Source organism: Vanessa cardui, chromosome W (genome assembly GCF_905220365.1).
Source record: "Vanessa cardui chromosome W, ilVanCard2.1, whole genome shotgun sequence".
Lineage (NCBI taxonomy): Eukaryota > Metazoa > Arthropoda > Insecta > Lepidoptera > Nymphalidae > Vanessa > Vanessa cardui.
The window spans coordinates 318813-341256 of NC_061153.1; the positions used below are offsets into that span (position 1 = coordinate 318813).

The following is a 22444-nucleotide window of genomic DNA, read 5'->3' on the forward strand; positions in this document are numbered from 1 at the left end:
CAATAGGTTTTGCATAACATTAGATCTAATACTTTTTGTATGTGACAAATATTCTTTCACACAAGAAGCCGGGCAAATATTAATATTGTCTCGGAAATAAGGTAAAACAAGTACTGGTTGGTCTCGACCAACAACAACGTCGTTTGAATTAATTTTAATATCGTCAATTTTTATTAATGAAAACGTTTGAACACGGTGGGCTGTACATAGGGCAAGTAAGATGACCAATTTTTTAGTAATCTTATCTAAGGTTAATTCTTTATTGGGGCCCCATTTTGAAATATAATTTAAAATTATTGGGGGGTCCCATGTGAAAGAATATTTGGGTACGGATGGCCTTAATCAGAATACGCCTTTAAGAAGTCTTTTGATCTGTTCTACAGAACCTAGATCATTTCCTAAGAGTAATGAAAGAGCGGAGCGATGACTATTTAAGGTGCCATAAGCAGCACCTCGGTTAAATTCGTTGGTTAAAAATGTCATTATCGAGGCAACTGAACCCAAATAAGGATCGATATTCTGATTGTAACAATACTCCCACCAAATTTTATACGTAACATTATATTGTGATAATGTGTTTTTTGCCAAAGAAGCTAACATTAATTCTAAGGATGTATTGGGAGCTCCGCGTTTGGCGAAAGCTTCCCGGAGAGCTTGGCTACACCCAGGGCCTTTGTATTTGTAATTCCTGGAACAAGACGTAGATATATTTTTATTTGAATCAAGAAACACTATGTCAGACACAATCATACTTTTTAATAAGGGAAACCATGAAGAATTACTTAAAGACAATTCAATATTGGGATTTACTTTTCTAGACTCCTCATCTGCTTCTTTGTTATCTTTAGTATTAATGTACGAAGCTGTTAGCCAAATTTTTCCATCACACACCACTGCCAAATTTCTCTACTGAGATTATTTAAATGGGGATATTGGGCACCCATCCGGTTAATATAGCTCAAAGCAGTTGTATTGTCAACCCTTAATAAAATATTTGTATTAAATTTATCTCGTGCGAAACACTTTAAGCCTAAAAATACTGCTAGAAGTTCTAGATAATTGATATGGAATTTAGTTTAATTACGCTTCCACTTCCCGTTCACTCGTTGACCATTACAAAATGCGCCCCAACCAGATCTAGACGCATCCGTAAAAAATTCTAATTCATATTTTAATAATTTTAATGGACAAGCGGTGGTTTGAATATTTTTTATCCACCATCTTAGGTCAGATAAAATCTCAGCTGATGGTTTAAATTTAATATCGTAATTATTTAAATTTTGTAAAGCTAGAAATTTTTGTCTTTCAAGTCGCTTAGTGAATACCCAACCATATCTTACGGTGGGACAAGCCGCTGCAAGGACACCTATGAAATGTGAAAATTCCCTAACCGTACATAAAGGTAGACTAGAATATTTCTTCGTAAGAGATAATATATAATCGCGTTTTTTAAACGGTAGCGATAATGTCATATTTATAGAATTATACATAAAACCAAGAAACTTTATTTCTTTATTTGGCTCTAAAGAGCTCTTTTCTAAATTGATAATAAAACCTAAACAATTTAACAACTTTAATGTTTCTTTAACATTTCGTAAACAATCATTGTAAGTATATCCTAAGCACAATATATCATCTAAATAAATAACGGATAAAAATCCTTGACGCCTTAGATAGATCATAACTTCCTTCATAATTTTTGTGAAAGTTCTAGGTGCAGAACATAACCCATAGGGCATTGCATTAAATTCATAAATTTTGTTTTGAAAAATAAATCTTAAATATTTTCTTTGTTCTTTGTTAATAGGAACATGTAAATAAGATTCTTTAAAATCAATAGTGGCCATAAACATATTAGGATGAATAATTTTTTAAACTGTTCTGAAATCCTTCATTTTAAAATGGTTATTAGAAACATACTTATTAAATGTTTTTAAATTTAAAATAAATCTCTGGCCCCCGTTCGATTTGGGAGCTAAAAATATTTTAGATATAAATTGATCTGGCTGTGGTTTACGTCTAGATACTGCACCTAACTTTATTAAATCTTGAATGGCCAGTAACATGTTATTTATTTCTTTACTAGAAAATAAATTATTAGTCGGTATTAAACTTTGTAATACTGTCTGAGATAAGGGTATACTATAGCCATTTTTAATCCAATTAAGTACAACTTTGTTGTTAGTAATATTTGACCAACAGTCATAAAAATATTGTAGTCTCCCCGCGTGTACCTGTATTACTGGCGCGGGGCACGTTGTTTCTGTTGGTTGGATGATGTCGTGGCGCGTGGCGTCATCGGTGCTGTGACTGTGGCTATGCGGCGATAATGGGCCGGAACTGCTCTGTGCAGCCCTCCTCGCCCCCGCCTGTTCGACGAGGAATAACGAGGAGGGCCTCGCCAGTTTTCCTGGTGCGATTTCGTGACCGGTGCGACCGGTGGCTGCCTAGTCGTCTTATTAACAGTACTTTTCATTATTTGATGGCCTTGTTTTTCTATGGCTTTCGAAGACTTTATTTTATCGGGCAAATCAGCACCAAAAAGAGTTTCGTCTCTGTTTCGGTCTTCAATTAATGATAAGATAGACTTTTGAATACAAGGTGATATTAACTTAGCTCTAAGCTGAGTTTCAGTAAAATGTAGGTCGGTAAGTATTCTATAACCATCTGAAAGAATTTTAATTGCTTGTACTTTGTCGTCGCCGAGGAGTAACAAGGTAAGAGCCTTATTGATAGCAGCGATACCTTGACCCAGCTGATCCTGCTTAGATTGAATACTTTTGTCTCTATTTCTTACCACTTTAGCGACTGCCGCTGATATTTCAGCATTTAATATTGGAGCTTTTAACAACCTACAGTTGTCAGGTACAGGGTATTCCTTGAGAAGTTTTGTTTTAACTTCCTGTAACAGACCCTTTTTTAAAATTGGAGTCCAACGTTGCGCAAGGCTATCGTGGATTTTATCCCCATAAATTGGCATATCCTCGACCGCGTCCCCAAGTGCTGACAAAAAATCTGGATCGATATCTGGCACAAATGTTTCTGAAGGTTTCGACTGGCAGCATATTTTGTGCCGACTCAGACGTAAGCAGGTCGGAAGCCTGTTCAGGTTCTGGAATCGGATCGGGTTCTATCGCTGTCTCTAACGTGTTTATTTCTTGACTACCGACATCTACGCAACAAAAAGAAAAATACACTTTTATTTTATTTGTCGATTTATTTTATACATCATGCTAAATTTTGTCTAGCTTAGAGATGTAATAAAGTTTATTATTAGGATGGAGTTGTCAAGAAATTGAATAATTTATTATATTATTTAACAACCCGCCTGTTTAACTTTTGTTAAACTTAGGGGCTATTTTTAAGCATCATCCTATCTTCTATTTAATAGAAGATAACTTAGAGATACTTTTAGAGAAATCAGCGAAATATTTCACATGTAGGTATTATTAATATGAGTAATTATTAAAAATAAAAATAAAATATTACCTTGGTTTATTTCGGAGTCGGACGAAGAATAAGCTATTCGACGACGGTGTTTTTTCGATTTTTGTTGCAATTTCCTTATTTTTGCTTCATAATATTCCACACTTTTTTGCTTGCGAATGAAATATAATGGAAATTAAGTTAGTTGATTTATATTTATATATATTTTAATATTATCGGATGATCGGTATAGAAGTCGATTCATAGTCACTTCGCCTGTGTAAAAATAACTGTTCATACTAATTTTCATGTCAAACGGATGACCGATGCAGAAGTCTATATATCTGTATTTGTACAATGAATGTCTATAGATTGCAGCGCTGCCTAGTGGCGAGTTATAAAAATCAAAAAATCAAAATCAAAATCAAAGTATACTTCATTCAAGTGGGCTTTTACAAGCACTTTTGAATCGTCATTTAACAATTAAGTGAAGCTACCACCGGTTCAGAAAGATTCTACCGAGAAGAACCGGCAAGAAACTCAGTAGTTACTCTTTTTCAACATTAAAAAAAATACAGTCATGTTAGTTAATTTTTAAGTTAATACAATTATTAAATTAATATATCCTGTCTGGAAGTCAACAGGTATTAATTCCACGCTTTTTTATCATCTACAAAATCTTGTATCGAATAATACGCCTTTTTCACCAATGTATTTTTTATAAACGATTTGAATTTACGAGACGGCAAAGTTAAAAATCTCTGTGGAATTTTATTATAGAAATGGATACCTTGCCCCAAGAAAGATTTATTGACTTTGCGGAGTTGGAAACTTGGCTTTATAAGCTTATCCTTACTTCTAGTGCATATACAATGATTATCACTGATTTTATCAAAGTTATCAATGTTACTGTGAATATACATGATATTGTTGTAAATATATTGCGACGCAACAGTGAGTATTCCTACTCTGTTAAAAACATCCCGAAGAGAGTCTCTAGTTCCAAGATTATAAATAAACCGAATTGCTCTCTTTTGTAAAAATAAAGACAGATTCAATGTCTGCAGCGTTACCCCAAAGTAAACTAAACGAGCGGTATCAATATCAGTTAGTTGTCTAACTTTTCTAACCGCGTATGCTGCGGAGCTGAGTCTCCCTGTTAGGGACGACAAATGGGGACTCCACTGAAGTCTGGAATCCAATTGTATTCCCAAGAACACCGTAGTATCGGCTACATCAAGCGGGCCACCGCTTAAAGATATATTATAATTTTGCTTTCTAGCATAGGGTAGGGTAAAAACTACACATTTTGTTTTTTGAGTATTCAAAACCAAATTATTTACATTAAACCAATCTTGTATCTGTGATAAAGCACCGTTCACATCGTCATAGTCAGTTTTTTTCCTGTCAACCTTAAAAATCAGTGAAGTATCGTTAGCAAACAATACTATATCACAAATACCTTTAACAAAGAAAGGAAGGTCATTTGTATATACTAGGAATAGAAAGGGACCCAAAATTGAACCTTGTGGAACACCCATTTTTAGCGTAGATTTTTTTTTTTTTTTTTTTATGGTATAGGTTGGCGGACGAGCATATGGGCCACCTGATGGTAAGTGGTCACCATCACCCATAGACAATGACGCTGCGAGAAATATTAACTATTCCTTACATCGTCACTGCGCCACTAACCTTGGGAACTAAGATGTTATGTCCCTTGTGCCTGTAGTTACACTGGCTCACTCACCCTTCAAACCGGAACACAACAATACTGACTACTGTTATTTGGCGGTAGAATAACTGATGAGTGGGTGGTACCTACCCAGACGGGCTCGCACAAAGCCCTACCACCAAGTAAATTGGCTGATTGGCTGACACCGGCTCCAAATATACCAATAACTATAACTACATGATATAATCGTTAATCGACTTTTAAGTAGTCTAATATTTTTCATTTCATTTAACTTAGGAAGACTCTAAAAAATATGTTGAATACGCAATTATTTTTATTACTTTTTCGTGCATATTCATTTGTTTTAAAATAGTGTTTTGTTTGTAGTCGGTTTTTCTTTTTGTTAAAATTTTTATTTATACAACACTAACAACTATGTAAGCCACCCCTCGCTTGGCCACGGCTTCACAAGCCATCAGCAATTACATTGCTTTACCCACGTGTATCATCCACCTGATGACTACACCCTACGGTCATAACAGACCCCGACCTCCGCCAGTACTAAACGCGCATCACACACCCACGGTCTAATTGAGATTCTCAACAGACCGATTTTTACCAGGCTATGACTACGTTATAGCTACTAGTACGGTCGACACTACGGCCCTTCGAGTGCTTACATCAGTTTTCTATGACATCACTAAAATTTTCACCATTATGATCATCCTCTACATTCTAATCAATTGGTACATGAATTTCTGGCATCTTCCTTAACCTATCATGAGCGTATTTGTACGTACGCTTACAATCCAAAACCTCTATTACTTTATATGGACCTTTAAATTTTGGATCTAACTTAGTTTGGTTTCTTTCTTCATTTGCTATTAAAACGAAATCACCAACGGAAAATTTAGCTACTTTAGATTTAGTTATATCAAATCGGGCTTTATCATAACTAGCACAGTTTCGAATACTCTCTGAAGCTACTTCACGAATTTGGTCAATATCTACACTCGTATCTACATCGTTACACATTAAAGATAAAGGTCTGGCGACTTTACCGATCAAAAGTTCCAAAGGTGAAGCCTTTGTAACTCTGTTAAAAGTGCAATTAATCGCGAGCTGTACATCACCTATTGCATCCTGCCATGATTTATTCTCATTAACCTCGACTGCCCTAAACATAGTTTTGAGAACACTCATTATACGCTCTACTTGACCATTTGCGCGACAGGAGCCAGTTGCTATAAGATGTAAATTGATATTTTTACTTTGACAGAAATCACGAAATTCTTTACTAGCAAAGCATCTACCTTGGTCTGCTATAATACGCGTAGGGGCTCCGAACAACGATACACTTTGGTTAACTGCGCGGATACTATTTTTAGAGTCTATATTAGTGGTATGGAATAGTAACACGTATTTTGTGAATGCGTCAATTAAAACGATGACATACTCCTTGCGGTCATTTTTACCGCTAAGTTTACCTGTTACGTCAATATGTACGGTATGCCAAGGTATACTAACTTTTGGAATTGAATGAAGTTCTGCCTGAACCCTACCAGAGTGAGATTTTGCGACTTTGCAAGTGATACAGTTGTCTACATATTTCGTAACGTATTGACGCATACCAGGAAACCAATAATAGTGAAAGAGCTTTTCAAGTATTTTATTAACTCCTAAATGAATGAGAGAATCGTGAAAATTGTTTATTACAGACCATCTCAAAGCCCAGGGTAAATACGGTAAACACTTAGTTATCCCGTTACGTTGGATTTTACGATAAATAATTCCAGACCGCAGTTCATAAGTCTTAGCAATTGACTCATCTAATTGACCACTATTTAAATCACTAATAATCTTTGAAATTTCTACATCACGCTGTTGTTCAGCTTGTAGCCAGTTTTGGGAAAGTTCTGTGATATTAATACGCTTTTGCTCTATATAAGGAATCCGCGGAATTGATTGAATAGGAATAGGGTTGCGTGAAAAGAAATCTACATGTGACATTCTTTTACCATCTCTATAGACAATATCGAAATCAAAAGACTGAAGATATGCCCACCACCTATGTACCCTAGGAGTCAGATCACGTTTAGTTTGAGATGATTTTAACGAGTTACAATCGGTAACAACAATAAACTTCCTACCATGTAAATATTGTCTAAAATGTTTGATTGAGTTAACTACCGCTAGAGTTTCTAGTTCGTAAGAATGATATTTACTCTCTGCGGGGGACGTTCGTTTGCTATAATATGCTATTACATGCCGTTTACCGTCTATGATTTGAAATAGTATACCTCCATAGCCTAAACTACTGTCATCCGTGTGAAGCTCTACCTGATATTTAGGGTTATAAATCATTAGAATAGGATCACTTGTTAGAATATTGATGATACTTTGACGAATATTCTCATGCTCCGTTTTCCAAACAAAGTTACCTTTAAGAGAAGTTAAGCGATACAAGGGAGCCATAAAACGTGAAAAATCTTTTACAAATTGACGAAAATAAGATGACAACCCGATAAATTGTCTCAATTGGCTTACGGTTTGTGGTGGTGGAAGCGCTGTTAGTGCTTCTATCTTTCTATGGTTTGGTCTAATATGTCCTGCCTCTACTTCAAAGCCTAGGAACTCTACTTTTGTTTTAAGAAAAGAACATTTCTTAAGATTTAAAGAGAAACCAGCCTTAGTCAAAATTTCTAACACAACATTGAGTCTTTCTAAACCTGATTCAACATCTGGAGAGGTGATCAAAACATCATCAACGTATACGATAACATAATCATGAGCCAAGTCACCCAGAGCATTCATTATAGCTCTTTGAAACACAGAGATAGCGTTCTTTAATCCAAAGGGCATAGTCAAGAATTCATATTGACCGTCTGGGGTTATAAAGGCAGTTTTTTCTATAGAATCGACATTTACCGGAATTGAGTGGAAACCGCTAGCGCAATCTAATTGTGAGAAATAATTAGAGCCACTAAGACGAGAAATTTGATCTGATATTAGCGGAAGAGGGTATCTATCCGGGACGGTATTATTATTGAGTTCGCGGTAGTCAATACACATCCGATCTGAACCATCATGTTTCTTTACTAAGATAGCAGGGCTAGCAAAAGGAGAACAGCTAGGTCGAATAATATTCGCGTTTAATAATTCTCGGATACGATTCCTTAGAATACTACGCTCTTCAATTGACATTTTATATGGTCGTCGCTGCACCGTGCGGTTTGGATCAATCAATCGTATATTGAGTTCACCTGTGGTTACTCGTGTTGTAGGCATACCCGTAATAAAGAAATTAGAAAACCGGTTTAAAATTTTAAGGAGTTCCGATTTGTACGTATTATTAACATCCGTATTGACAACACTTATAATTTGAGATTGTTGTTCAGTACAGTATTCTACCATAATAATAGAGGGAATTTTGTGTAAAGAAAAATTAGTTGCAGTCATAGTAATCGACAAACCTAAACTCAGTATTTCTCGCCCTATCATAATATCACTTTGTAAATAATTATCAGGCAAAACATGTAGTAGGATTTCAAATGAATGACCGTTAATCGTTACACAACATAATATTTGTTCTGTGCTGAATACTCGACTTTGACCAATACCAGTCATTGCAATTACATTATTAAATCGCTTGCCACATAATTTGGCTGCTACACGTTCCTTAACTAATGAATATTCAGCACCAGAATCATAATGAAAAAGGTACAGATTACCTCTATGTTCCAAATAATTCGAAGGCGGTTGTACGACGCATACGTCTACGCGGCGCTCGTCGCGCGCTGCACCAGCTCCGCTGCCGTCGCCCGGCCCGCTTCCGCCAACGCTCGTGCACCGGACGGCGATGTGGCCTGGTTTTCCACACTTAAAGCACACCAGGGACTTCACTGGTGGTTGCGATGTCGCAGCTATCCTCGTAGGTCCCCCCTTGCTATCGTTTGCCTTGCTTCGACATTCGGATCGCTTGTGACCCATCTTTCCACACGTATAACATCTTAACGATATCTTAGCACGCTTAATGTCTGACACTTTTGATGATTCACCAGATATGTTAGCTTTGCGTTTCATATGGGTGAATGCTTGCAGTTCTTGCTGTAACCTATCACGCGAGGTGATATCAGTAGTGAAGGCCAATCGTTGTAACTTCGGATCTAATTGAGATATGTGAGCGAGTATAGTTGCAATTGCTATTTGATCTTTACTAGCATCTTTCCAACAATTAGTCAGTGTCGTCATCAAGCGGCTTGCGTAAGCGACAATAGTCTCGTTTTCATTCGGCGTATTATTGTTGAGGTTAATAAGCATACCGGCCAACGTCTCAGTCGAGACAAATCTTGCCTTAAACAGTACCTTAAACTCGTCCCACGTCAATCCCGGATACACAATCCACGTCGATGCTGCTCCTTTTAACGCCTTTAATGATTATAACAACCAGTTGTCCGCCTTGTGGAGGGTAGTCGGTAAAACAGTTGCACACCATGATCTTGCGTCCATATCAGTGTTGTTAGGATCAAATTCGGGTAATTCAATATTATTCTTTGTTTGAGGTATTTGTAAGGCCTCAATAAGAGCTCTCATGTTAGCGTTTTGTTGCTCAAACATACAACGCCATCTTTCACTCTCACTTAAGTCCTTTTGCGGTTGAACCAACACCGATCCCGCTTCTGATATCGGATTATCGCTATTTTCGATCTCTCGATCCATAGTATATACTGTGGGCTGAGAAGTGTTGGTCCAAATAACGAGCAATGGGTAATCAAAGATTTTATTAAATCACAATTTTATTACTAACACGACAATTACTAATCACTTAATTATAACACTGATTCTAACTTCTCTATTTTAATCACTTCACTTTCACTATGTACACTCTATGTAGAACGCGAGACAGTTTCTAGTAGTGAGCTGTCCGCCTGACCGAGCAGAACTGAGCTCAGCCCGGAGGACTGCCACGACGTAGACTCTGTCGAGCTCCTGTAGATGGAGCTGGCGTTCCAATAGTTGTGGTTTTGACTTCATTTCCGACATATATATAAATGATTTACCTTATTTCGTAAAAAATACTTGCGATATTGTACTGTTTGCAGATGATACATCCCTCATTTTTAAACTCGATAGAAAAATAAACAACTATGACGTTGTAAGCAGTGCTCTGTCGCGGGTTCTTGGTTGGTTTGACATAAATAATTTTGTACTAAATGCTAAAAAGACTAATTGTGTTATGTTTTCCTTGCCAAATGTCAAATCAAATCCTTCTGCAATAACTTTGAAAAATGAAAGGCTTGAGTTTGTTGAGTCGACGGTCTTTTTAGGGATAACCCTTGACTCCAAACTGCAGTGGGGCACCCATTTGTATGCCCTGGCAAGAAAACTAAGTAGTGCCATTTATGCAATAAAAATAATTAGGAAACTCACGGACATAAGTACTGCTAGACTAGTTTATTTTAGTAATTTTCACAGTATTATGTCATATGGAATGTTGTTATGGGGTAATGCAGCAGAGATTGAAGTTGTTTTTATTCTACAGAAAAGAGCTATCCGATCTATTTACAATATTAGCTCCAGGACATCATTACGCGAGAAATTTAAAGAAATAGGCGTATTAACGGCTGTTTCACAACATACATATTTAATAATCTTTATACAAAAGAATATTAAAAATTATTCTATCAATGCTGATGTACAAACTATTAATACAAGAAATAAGAATAAACTTGTAACCCACAGTTTCCGTTTGCATACGGTAAATAGAACGTTTTTGGGCAATGGTATATGCATATATAATAAGATACCGGAAAATATAATCAATTTACCATTTTCAAAATTTAAAAATATTATTAAGACTAAATTAATAAATAAATCATACTATTCATTAAAAGAGTACTTTTTTCAGAGAAACGCCTGGAGTTAGGCTCGGGTTCCATCATAGGACGCTAATTACTGTCAATAACAGCATTGTAAATGTGTTTATTTGAAAAGAACAACTATGCGAGTTTCTTGCCGTTTCTTCTCGCTAGAAGCTGCTTTCCGAAACGGTGGTAGTGTTTGATTATTGACGATTCAAAAACGCTTCATTGTGAAGTTTACTTGAATAAAATTGATTTGATTTGATTTGATTTGAGGGAGGAGGCAAGACGCCGCCTCATGGAGAAGTGGGAGGATCGGCTGCGAGTTCCGGATGCCAGTGGGGAACTCGTGGCGGCGATCCGGCCCGTTTTGAGAGAGTGGGTCGAGCGCAAGCACGGCCCACTGACGTACCACCTGACGCAGCTCATAACCGGTCACGGCTGCTTCGCCAAATACCTGTGCGAAGTGGTCCGGAGAGAGCGGGAGGACGATCCGAACGCCCTCCCGCTGCGCCGACGGAGAACCGGTCGGCAGCACCGCGACCATCTAGGCCGGATGCTTTGATTTGACGCAGCGGCGGCGGACCTTTACATCCGCCGCCGCATTACCCGGATGTGACACAGCGCTATCGGCGGCGGACCTTTACATCCGCTGTCGCATAGCCCTGTTTAGACTTGACGCAACGTAGTCGGCAGCGGACCTTTACATCCGCTGCCGCCGCCTAGCCTCCAGTGGCGGACTCGGGGGGAGTCCGTCACGGTTCAGACGGAGGCGGAGTGTCGGAAGGTGCGCCGTAACACCCTGGCGTACCTTTCGCGAAGTGTCGCCCCTATTGCGACAGCCGCTGGCAGGGTCGCGGTGGTGAGCCAAACGCGTTCCCGTGGCCCTGCCGCTTTGCAGAGAGGCGGAAATCCTAGGAGGTTTTAGTGGGTAGGACGGGGCCTTCTGCCCCGGTCGAGTCCCACATACCCGTCCCGGTACCCCGGCCGGGCGGGAGGCGTAAATGCCTTTCCTCAAATTAAAAAAATTCCTTAAATTATGTAAATATTTGTAATTGTGTATATATGTATGACGGCGCGCTGATTTTCGATTAGTTTAAATGATAAACTTTACGAAATTATATTATGGTTTAATGTTAATCAAAATTAGATTTTTCAATATTGTTTTAGTTTTAGTCGATTGTGTTATTGTTTGTTGTTTTTTTTTTTATGAGCGGGTAATTCCGAATAGAGTAGTGGGTGTCGCCTAGATGAATAGCGGCCGTCATTCAGTGGACAGCTGCCGCAAAAGGTGTACACGTGCTAACCTATTGGCTCGTAAAGTTATAATCCAGTGTTATTTGTGTGTATCTTGTGTGTTGAATTAAAGAACAATAAAATAATAAGACTTTGGACGATACGAGTGTGCATTATTTCTTATTTTCAAAATACCTACCGTTACAACGCCCATCATGGATAACGACAGCCAAGATCGTTATGAGGCCCCTTCTGACATTCCTTTATCAGAAGTGGGATTACCTGTGACGAATCAGGAACAGAATACAGGCCAGTCCAATAATATTTCACAAGTAAATGAATGTGAACGTTGGAAAAGTCTTTTTGAAATGCAGCAACAAAACATGATGGAGTTAATTCGGGCTATACGAGAACCACGTGGGTCCAGCATGATTACGTTGCCTGAGTTTAATCCAGATACTCCAGAGCACGATGCTCGCGCTTGGTGTGAGACGGTGGACATATGTTTACAAGAAAAACCTATTTCTGGCAGTGATTTGATCATCACTATGAGCAAAGCACTCAAGGGATCGGCGTCACCATGGCTAGCCCAATCTAGTTTTTCGGGAATTACATGACAGCAATTAAAAAAAAACTGTTCTTGGCTAGATTTGACACTGTTGAGACTCCAGCTGCGAGTTTATGGCGATTACTGAATAGTAATCCAAAGGAAGATGAGTGTTTGTCTGCATATGCTGGACGATTTATGAGCACTTTATAAGGGCGCAGTGGAAGTCTTTGTCGAAAGAACAGATTGCGATCGCGCTTACTCTAGCACATGCTTCAAAAATTGAGCCGCGATTGCAAAGAATAACATTTACTACTGAGATTGACACTCGTAATAAATTACAACAAGAGCTCATGGCTTTTGGCTTTAGAAAAAGAGGGCCACCGCCTAGTGAGAAGACTACTACGCCTGTAGAAGCGAAGAAGCCACGTATGGAGAATACGCGGCGATGCTACAACTGTGGCAAGATGGGTCATGTATCCAGTGATTGTAGAGGCAACCGTAGTCGTGACAGCAATACTAATACGCGTTTTGAGATATCAGATACAACATCCTCTCAACAGTCGAAGGAAGGAAGGAAGGAAGCTGGCGTGCAGAAGAAGACCATCACTCCGACCTGCTTCAAGTGTGGCGAACGAGGCCACATCGCGCCGCGCTGCCCCAGTGCGGATGTCAAGGGCAGCGATGCACTGACGGAACGGCGAGTGAATATCTGTTCCATCCAACCAGCTATGGATAAGCTCATAGACGAGACCGGTGAGATGTTTTCATTTTATTTTGACTCGGGTGCCGAGTGCTCTTTAATAAAACAAGTTCTGTCAAATAGGTTTCCGGGTAAACGATAATATAATGCAGTAACATTATTAGGTATAGGTAACGCTTGCCTCAAATGTAATATCCAAATTCTAGCTACAGTTTCAATTCAGGGTTATTCAGTGCAGATACTGTTTCATGTGGTGCCCGATTCGTGTATTTCCAACGATATAATGATTGAAAGGGATCTGCTTACATTAGGGTTCTCAATAGAGATTTCTGAAAACATTCTCATTCTTAAAAAGAACAGGGTAGTTTCTATTTGTGACATAAGTAAAAAGGTAGACAAATTCGAGAGTATAGAGTGCGACGTGTCTGATCGCGAGAAAGAGCAATTAATAGCCTTACTGAAAAATCATTCTAGTTATTTCGTTGAGGGTAGAGTTAGTACGGGTCAGGTGGTCATTAAGTTAATTGACCCTAATCTCACGGTTCAACGAAGACCCTATAGGTTGAGTCCAGACGAAAGACAGGAAGTACGCCGTCAAATTAAAGAACTTTTATCAGCTGGCATCATACGCGAGAGTTCTTCCCCCTTTGCAAGTCCAATTATTCTAGTTAAGAAGAAGGACGGAAGCGATAGGCTCTGCGTAGATTATAGGGAACTGAACAGTAATACGGTGCCCGATAGATATCCTCTACCACTTATTTTGGATCAAATACAGCGTTTAGTGGGTGCAAACTATTTTACTTCTTTAGATATGGCTAGCGGCTACCATCAAATTCCTGTCCAAGAAAATTCCATAGAATGTACCGCGTTTGTAACTCCGGATGGCCAGTATGAGTATTTGTCAATGCCTTTTGGGCTTCGCAATGCACCTTCAGTGTATCAACGTGCCATTAATAAAGCCCTTGGGGCATTAACCGAGTCATTTGCAGTAGTATACATTGATGACGTCATCATTCCATCACGAACAGTAGGCGAGGGCATCGAGCGATTACAGCTAGTTCTTAAAGCGTTAACTGATTCAGGATTTTCGCTAAATATAAAAAAAATGTAGTTTTCTCAAAACCAGGGTTGAATTTTTGGGTTATGAAGAGTCGGCCGGTGAAATAAGACCAAATCCTCGCAAAATTCGAGCTCTTACTGAGCTTCCACCACCTCAAAATGTCTCTCAACTTCGACAATTCATTGGTTTAGCTTCCTACTTTAGGCAATTTGTACCTGGGTTTTCTCAAAAAGCAGCTCCTCTTTATGGGCTTACGTCGGGAAAAGGTAAAATCAATTGGAATCCCCAACTAGAGAAGGTTCGTCAGGGTATAATAGACATTTTGACTGATAAACCTGTGTTGATGATCTTTGATCCTAATCTCCCAACGGAGCTACATACAGACGCTAGCGCTGAAGGCTATGGCGCAATACTCGTGCAGCGAGTTGATGGCAAGTTGCATGTAGTCGAATACTTCAGTCGCCGAACCTCCAGCGCTGAATCAAAATACCACTCATATGAGCTGGAAACGCTTGCAGTGGTGAACGCTGTCAAGCATTTCCGTCACTATTTGCAGGGTAGAAAGTTTAAAGTCGTTACTGATTGCAATGCTGTCAAGGCTTCTAAGTCGAAGGTTGACCTTACGCCTCGTGTTCATAGGTGGTGGTGTTTCCTGCAAGCGTTTGACTTTGATGTCGAATATAGACTAGGGAAACAAATGAGTCACGTAGATTTCCTTTCCCGTAACCCGTTGCCAAACACAGTACGTTCTGCCATCAAAGCCGAACAAAAACGTATCCATTTGACTGCGATTTCCGACCATTGGTTACAGGCTAAACAACAAAATGATAACGAAATTAATTCTATAATGACAAAACTTCAGGCAAATGGGCTCAGTAGTGATATCGCAAAAACGTACGAAATTAGGCGCGATCTTTTTTATCGCAAAATTGACAGAAATAACAAGAGCTATTGGTTGCCAATAGTGCCTAGGGAATTTCAGTGGGCTATAATTAATCATGTACACGAAAATATCATGCACCTAGGGTGGGAGAAAACATTGGAAAAAGCCTATTGCCACTATTGGTTCCCAAACATGAATAAGTATGTACGAAAATTTGTAGAAAACTGTATAACTTGTAGAATTGCAAAGTCTAACTCGGGAAAAATTCAAGCTGAACTACATCCAATTCCTAAAACTCCAATCCCATGGCATACCATTCACATGGATGCAACAGGTAAATTAAGCGGTAAGAAAGACGCAAAAGAGTATGTTTTTGTATCAGTAGACGCTTTTACCAAGTACGTGATATTACATCATACACGCAACATAGATGCAAATAGTGCCATTTCGGCATTAAAATACAATGTCTCCTTGTTTAGTGCTCCTTCACGCGTCATAGCTGATCAGGGTAGATGCTTTGCTGGAAAAGAGTTTAGGGACTTTTGTAATACACACAACATTAATCGAGCGAGCGGGGCCCCGCCGCGGTCTCAATGAAGGCGAGGAGCGACCGCACCCCCGGCCGCTCATTGTGCGCCTCGCTAGACGTGCGGTGCGCGATCAGCTACTACGGGCGGCACGAGTGCGTCGTACTGTGGACTCGACGGGTATTATTGAAGGACAGCCGCGACGTTTTTATATTAATGAACGTCTGACAAGGACGAACGCTCAGCTATTCTTCAAGGCTCGCGAAGAAGGTCGACGGAAGGCGTGGAAGTTCATCTGGACAAATGCAGGTCGTATCTTTGTCCGAAAAGATGCCAACTCCATGTCTCATCGCATACGTTCTGAAAATGATATAATGAAATTTTTTGGAGTCGATTAAATTGGAAACTCATGTATACTGGCACTCGTAATGTATTCTTAATTTTAATTTTTACATTAGCTAAATTTTATACTTCATATTTCGTTTTTCTAAGCAAGTATGTACAACTTAGTCAACATCTTGCAAAAATCTGTAGAATCGTTATAATAATATTTGTTATTATTTTAGAAAATTATATTATATTCTTTTGTTATTTTTATATCTCAATACTGTGTCGAATAGGAGTGTGCAACTATGGTATAATGATAAGATATTGTTTTGCTGCTATATATTTGTTTTTAACTCATATATTTTTAATAACTTATACAACTACAATTTATAAATATACATATATACATAAATACTCATTATATAAAAATATTACAATTCTATTAAAACTTACAATTTTACTAATGTTTATATGTATAGTATACTTTTATTTTAGAACATGCAAATTATATGACATCTACCCTATCTTTACAATATATATAAAAACTAAAAAGTATAATTGGTTGTATATTAAAATTTTTAACAAATCGCTTAAATGTTGCAATGTTGAATAATAAGAAATTAAAAATTGGCTTCCTAAATAAGGGTTCATTAAGAACTAGGCATGAGGAGTTTATCGTAGCTGTACAAAAACATGAAGTTGACATAATGGCAGTTAATGAGATTTGGTTGAGACCAGACGAAGAGGGCTGCGCCCCGGTTGTGCCTGGCTATAGCTTGCATCATATACCACGACCTGCATCCACTAAGCGCGAACGTGGAGGAGGAGTCGGGTTTTACATTAAGCGTGGTATCTCAGCACACTTACTCAATCACCCGGCTACTACAAATGTGGAGCAAATGTGGCTTAGTGTAAAAATAAACAGTAAGGTCATCATAATAGGCACAGCGTATAGACCCCAGTGGCTAAACCCGCAAACCTTTTTTGACGCCTTAACCGAAACGTTAGGTTCACTTAAATATTATGATAGTATTATATTGGTTAGTGATTTTAATATAGATTATCTCAACAAAAATTCAATAGGGTTTGCAGCGTTGGCTAATTTTCTTTCGTTTACTGGTCTAACTCAACATATAACCGAACCTACTCATTCTACGGCGGGCGCAAATACCTTGCTCGACTTATTTTGTACTGACACACTTAACATTCAGACTAATGTAGACCACATATCCGACCTTAGCCACCATGCATTCATAACCGGTATTCTTAACATTAAAGTAGAAAAATCCCGACCACTTAAAATAACTATTAGGAGCTTAAAAACTATCAATAGAGAATTACTTAGTCCATACCTAGAAAATATAGATTGGGATTTTCTAGCTGGGCTAGAAAACGTCAATGACTTAGTTACTGAGTTTACAGGTGTTATTATTGAAGTCTTTGATCTAATAGCTCCCATAAAGATGAAGAACGTAAATGAGCAACATTATCCTTGGATTACAGATAATATAAAATTAATGATGAATTTACGTAACGAAGCTCATACACAGGCTAAGCTCTCGAATAATGAGGTTCATGGGGAATATTATAAAATGTTAAAAAAATTAGTAGAGGAAACGATGCAAAATGAAAAGAAAGTTTACAAAAAATATTTATTAACAATTACGCGAAAAATTCCCCCATCATGTGGAAAAATTTGAAAAAACATGTTAGAATTAAAAGTAAAAAAACTTTGCAATTACCGGAAAAATTTAATGATCCGGAGTCAATTAATACGTTCTTTCTGAATATTCCCGGGTCACAAAATGCACCATTATCTGCCATTTCATATTTTGATATACATTCATTTAATGATGACTTGAATTTTAAATTAAAGCTAGTAAGCGAAGAAATGGTCTTAAAGGAGCTGCATAGTTTAAAATCAAATGCCATAGGGAGGGACGGCATATCTCTGGATATGATATTATTGACTATTCCCTATACACTCAGAATTATAACGAGCATAATAAACAAATCCATAATGACTCATATATTTCCTGACATGTGGAAAGAGTCAGTAATTCGACCTATCCCCAAGAATAATAACCCTGTTAGCTTAAAAGATCTTCGACCTATAAGCATTCTACCATGTCTCTCTAAGGTTCTTGAAAAGATAGTATGTCGTCAATTAACAGAATATCTAGAATTAAATCGAATACTACCTGAAGAGCAGTCTGGGTTTAGAAAAGGTCGCAGCACAACTACCGCTCTGGCCTGTGTTGTTGACGACATACTTACAGCTCAAGACGAAGGAAAAGGCACTATTCTCGTTATGCTAGATTACTCCCGCGCATTTGACTGTATTAATATTCCTCTGCTATTGTCCAAGTTTTGATCATACATCTCTAAATTGGTTTTCCAGTTACCTTAATGATAGAAAACAGAGAGTTGAATTGAAGTGTGAAGATGGGAGGCCTTTAATCTCAGGCTGCTCCACAGTTAAAAGAGGAGTGCCACAAGGCTCAATTCTAGGCCCACTTCTTTTTATATTATACAGCTCGGACATTACGAAGTGTATTAAACATTGCAATTATCACATATATGCCGATGATGTTCAGCTGTATATTTCCTTTAAACCTTCAGAGACAGACAACGCGCTAGAAAAGCTTAATGAAGATCTTAGTAATATCTCAAACTGGTCTGAGTCCAATACATTAGTGCTGAATCCAAGTAAAACTAAATATATGTTACTGGGTACTCCTAATCAAATTAAAAAAATATCTGTTACAACCCTCAACATACAAATTAAGGGTGAAAATATTCAGAGAGTTTCTGAAGCAAAAAATTTGGGTGTCTTAATGGACGAGAATCTACGCTTTGAAAACTACTATTCTGAAATTGTCCGCAATTGCTATTACCGTTTAAAGATTCTGTATCGTATCCGTGACTCACTGAGTACTGATTTGCGTATTACATTGTGTGATAGTTTGGTTATGTCTAAGCTGAATTACGCTGATGCAATTACAGGACCAAGACTACTTGCAAGAACTAAAAACGTAATACAACGTGTTCAAAATGCTTGCGCTCGATATTGTTTTCACATACCCCCTCGCACTCACGTCACGCCATTTTTGAATAATTCTGGTTGTTTAAAGATGGAAAGCCGTAGAAAATTACATTTAGCAACACTTTTATTTGGCATTATAAAAAATAAGGAACCCTTGTACCTTTACAAAAAACTACGATGGGCGAGAGACGAAAATACCTCGCATGGTACCAGGGCGACCACATACATGCTCAGACAGCATAAGCACAGCTCCGCTAGTTTTCGAGGCAGTTTCCGGTACTCCGCAAGCAAAATCTGGAACAACTTGCCACCGCCTATCCGTAGCCTGCAAAACATTAATAATTTTAAAACAAAATTCAAGACCCATCTGCTAAATTTACAAAAGCAGACATAGATCTAGTGTATACATAATTTATAGTAGGTACTACTTGTATATACTAGGTAGGTACTTTTTTCTTTATTATTATTATTGTTTTTTTATTATTATTTATTTATTTAATGTTACTAAACTCAACTAATTTTTCTAATTCAACAACCTTTTAAATATTACGTATAGTATACCTATTTTTTGAATTTGATTAACTACTTGCCTATCGGTTATGGCCATCTTGCAATATGGAAGTTGCTCCTTACTTGAACACGGATGCCGGATTGCCTCGACTCGCCTATGATGTTTCACTCCCTGAAAATACATACAAAAATACGATTACAATATTAATATGCATATTTCAAATCAAATAATATATAACACAAACAGATTCTTTGACTAAAAATAAGTTGATAATAAAATTTTATATATAATTAACAGATATACTAAATAAAATAATGCATAACATACCTTACAGTAGCACAGGACATTTGCATTATGTGTTGCTGAATATCGTTTAGTGTATAAATATGGAATAATTTTCTCAATTAACCTATGGTAGTTCTTTTATGTTGCTTTTACTATGTTTGTTGTTCACTTTTTATTGTTTTTTACAATTAATGTAAGCAAATAAAATTACTTTAAGGTAGTAATAACACGTCACAGAATAAGTAACATAATAGGTTTATAATGACGCAACGTGACGCAATCTACACGGGCGTGCGGTGACGATCACACTGACGTCGACGGTGTTCCGTTATGTCCACGTCCACGTTGCGGCCGCGCACCCCCCGCCCCGCGCGAAACCTGTTTTTTTTTTTTTTTCATAAACACTCCTGAGACGACGCGATGGTGTGATCGGTCGCAACCTGCGCCTCGCGTCCCGTACCCCTCAAATGTTTATGAGTATGTTTATGTTTAAGTTGATACTGTCATTGCGTGGCTACAAGGGAGACAGCTGAAAATCAGCAGAGGGATAAAAATCCCTCATAGCCTGAGCTGTCTCCTTTTGACTGCACACAAGTTTTATATATATATATATATATACAATATATTTTTTTTTTTTCGTTATTATTATATCTTTCTTTGTTTATGTTTTTTTATATCAATTTTTTCTTTATATGTGTGTATGTCAATAAATGTTTTTTCTTTCTTTCTTTCTTTCTTTCTAATCTACACCTTATAGCCACCGGCACAAGCCGCGCGAACGGGCAGGTAGAGCGAGTCATGTCCACATTAAAGAATATGTTAACCGCTGTTGAGGTAGACAATAATAAGTCAAGGCAAGATGCACTGCCTGATATTCAGCTTGCCATTAACTGTACTATGAGTAGGGTTACAAAGGCAAGTCCTTTGGAATTGTTAATAGGAAAGGTTGCTAGGCCCTTACACTTAATGTCATTAGAAACCGATGACATAGAAATAGATTTAAATCATATTAGAGAGCAATCGACACACGCAATAGAAATTAACGCTTCCTCGGAGAAAGTAAGGTTTGATAAAAGTAAAGCTATGTTAAAAAAATTTCAAGTAGGTGATTATGTTCTTCTTGAAAATCACGAGCGTAACCAAACCAAGCTTGACAAAATTTAAAGGCCCCTATAAGGTAGTTGAGCTGTTGGATGGTGACCGGTATTTACTGCTGGCCCTTAACTCAAATAGGACCTATAAGTATGCGCACGATCGTATGCGTGCAATGCCTGAATGTTATGTTCCATTAGAATTGAGTGGCGGACTAGAAATCCCAACCAACCAAACTGAGGCAGAATGTGCCGGTGACGGCCATAGTAAGTAATTATACTAGTTTTTTTTTCCATTGTATTTTTAATCTACTGTCTAGCCTGTGTGGCATCAAATGGCCTGTGTGGCAACGACTAGCCTGTGTGGCATCAAATGGCCTGTGTGGCAACGACTAGCCTGTGTGGCAACGACTAGCCTGTGTGGCAACGACTAGCCTGTGTGGCATTAAATAACGAATGAGACATGTGTCATAGGACCCTACGCTATGTGTGGTTCTTATTTAATTTACGAAACTTTCGTTGTATCTGGACGCAAATAGTTCAGTCAGGGTGACCGAACGAAGTGTGCTATAAAAACAAACTATGTTTTTGGCTTACAGATGAGACTCATACACACGAGGACGTGTGATAATGCAGGACGGCCGTGACGGCGCGCTGATTTTCGATTAGTTTAAATGATAAACTTTACGAAATTATATTATGATTTAATGTTAATCAAAATTAGATTTTTCAATATTGTTTTAGTTTTAGTCGATTGTGTTATTGTTTGTTGTTTTTTTTTTTATGAGCGGGTAATTCCGAATAGAGTAGTGGGTGTCGCCTAGATGAATAGCGGCCGTCATTCAGTGGACAGCTGCCGCAAAAGGTGTACACGTGCTAACCTATTGGCTCGTAAAGTTATAATCCAGTGTTATTTGTGTGTATCTTGTGTGTTGAATTAAAGAACAATAAAATAATAAGACTTTGGACGATACGAGTGTGCATTATTTCTTATTTTCAAAATACCTACCGTTACAACGCCCATCATGGATAACGACAGCCAAGATCGTTATGAGGCCCCTTCTGACATTCCTTTATGTATATATAGAGGGAAGGGCTCATAACGAGCACTGAAGGAGGAGTGGTGGTCCAAGGAAGGAAGAGATATAAAATTCCAATTATTGGTATACAATGTGATTTCTGGCGCTGCGCCGGCCGCTGCCGCGGCACGCTCGCTTCGCTCGCTCGGCTTGCGCAGCGTTTGGTCATAAAATCTAACCTAACCTAACC

The 22444-nt window shown here is 38.1% G+C and overlaps 1 protein-coding gene and 1 long non-coding RNA gene across 2 annotated transcripts; both read right to left on the reverse strand.

The window, feature by feature from the left end:
• Positions 1-605: 605 nt before the first annotated feature.
• LOC124542776 lies at positions 606-9494 on the reverse strand. Its single transcript, XM_047120668.1, has 8 exons — positions 7399-9494; positions 6897-7014; positions 6073-6275; positions 3009-3172; positions 2693-2902; positions 2235-2369; positions 783-906; positions 606-688 (listed from the first exon to the last, which is right to left on the reverse strand). Exons 1-8 carry the CDS (start codon positions 9416-9418, stop codon positions 606-608), a joined length of 3057 nt encoding a protein of 1018 aa, XP_046976624.1. The 5' UTR covers positions 9419-9494.
• A 10365-nt stretch (positions 9495-19859) lies between these two features.
• LOC124542717 lies at positions 19860-20432 on the reverse strand. Its single transcript, XR_006967364.1, has 2 exons — positions 20127-20432; positions 19860-19970 (listed from the first exon to the last, which is right to left on the reverse strand). It is a non-coding gene; the product is annotated as an uncharacterized LOC124542717 (long non-coding RNA).
• Positions 20433-22444: the final 2012 nt, after the last annotated feature.

Excerpts from the sequence above, each read along its gene's own strand:
- LOC124542776 (XM_047120668.1), bottom strand. The coding sequence starts at position 9,418 with ATGCTTATTAACCTCAACAATAATACGCCGAATGAAAACGAGACTATT. Across the intron at positions 7,015-7,398 it reads CAGTAGTTTAGGCTATGGAG|AACTTTCCCAAAACTGGCTA; the intron begins GTATACTATTTC and ends TTAATATCACAG. Across the intron at positions 689-782 it reads CAATATTGAATTGTCTTTAA|GAATTACAAATACAAAGGCC; the intron begins GTAATTCTTCAT and ends GTCTTGTTCCAG.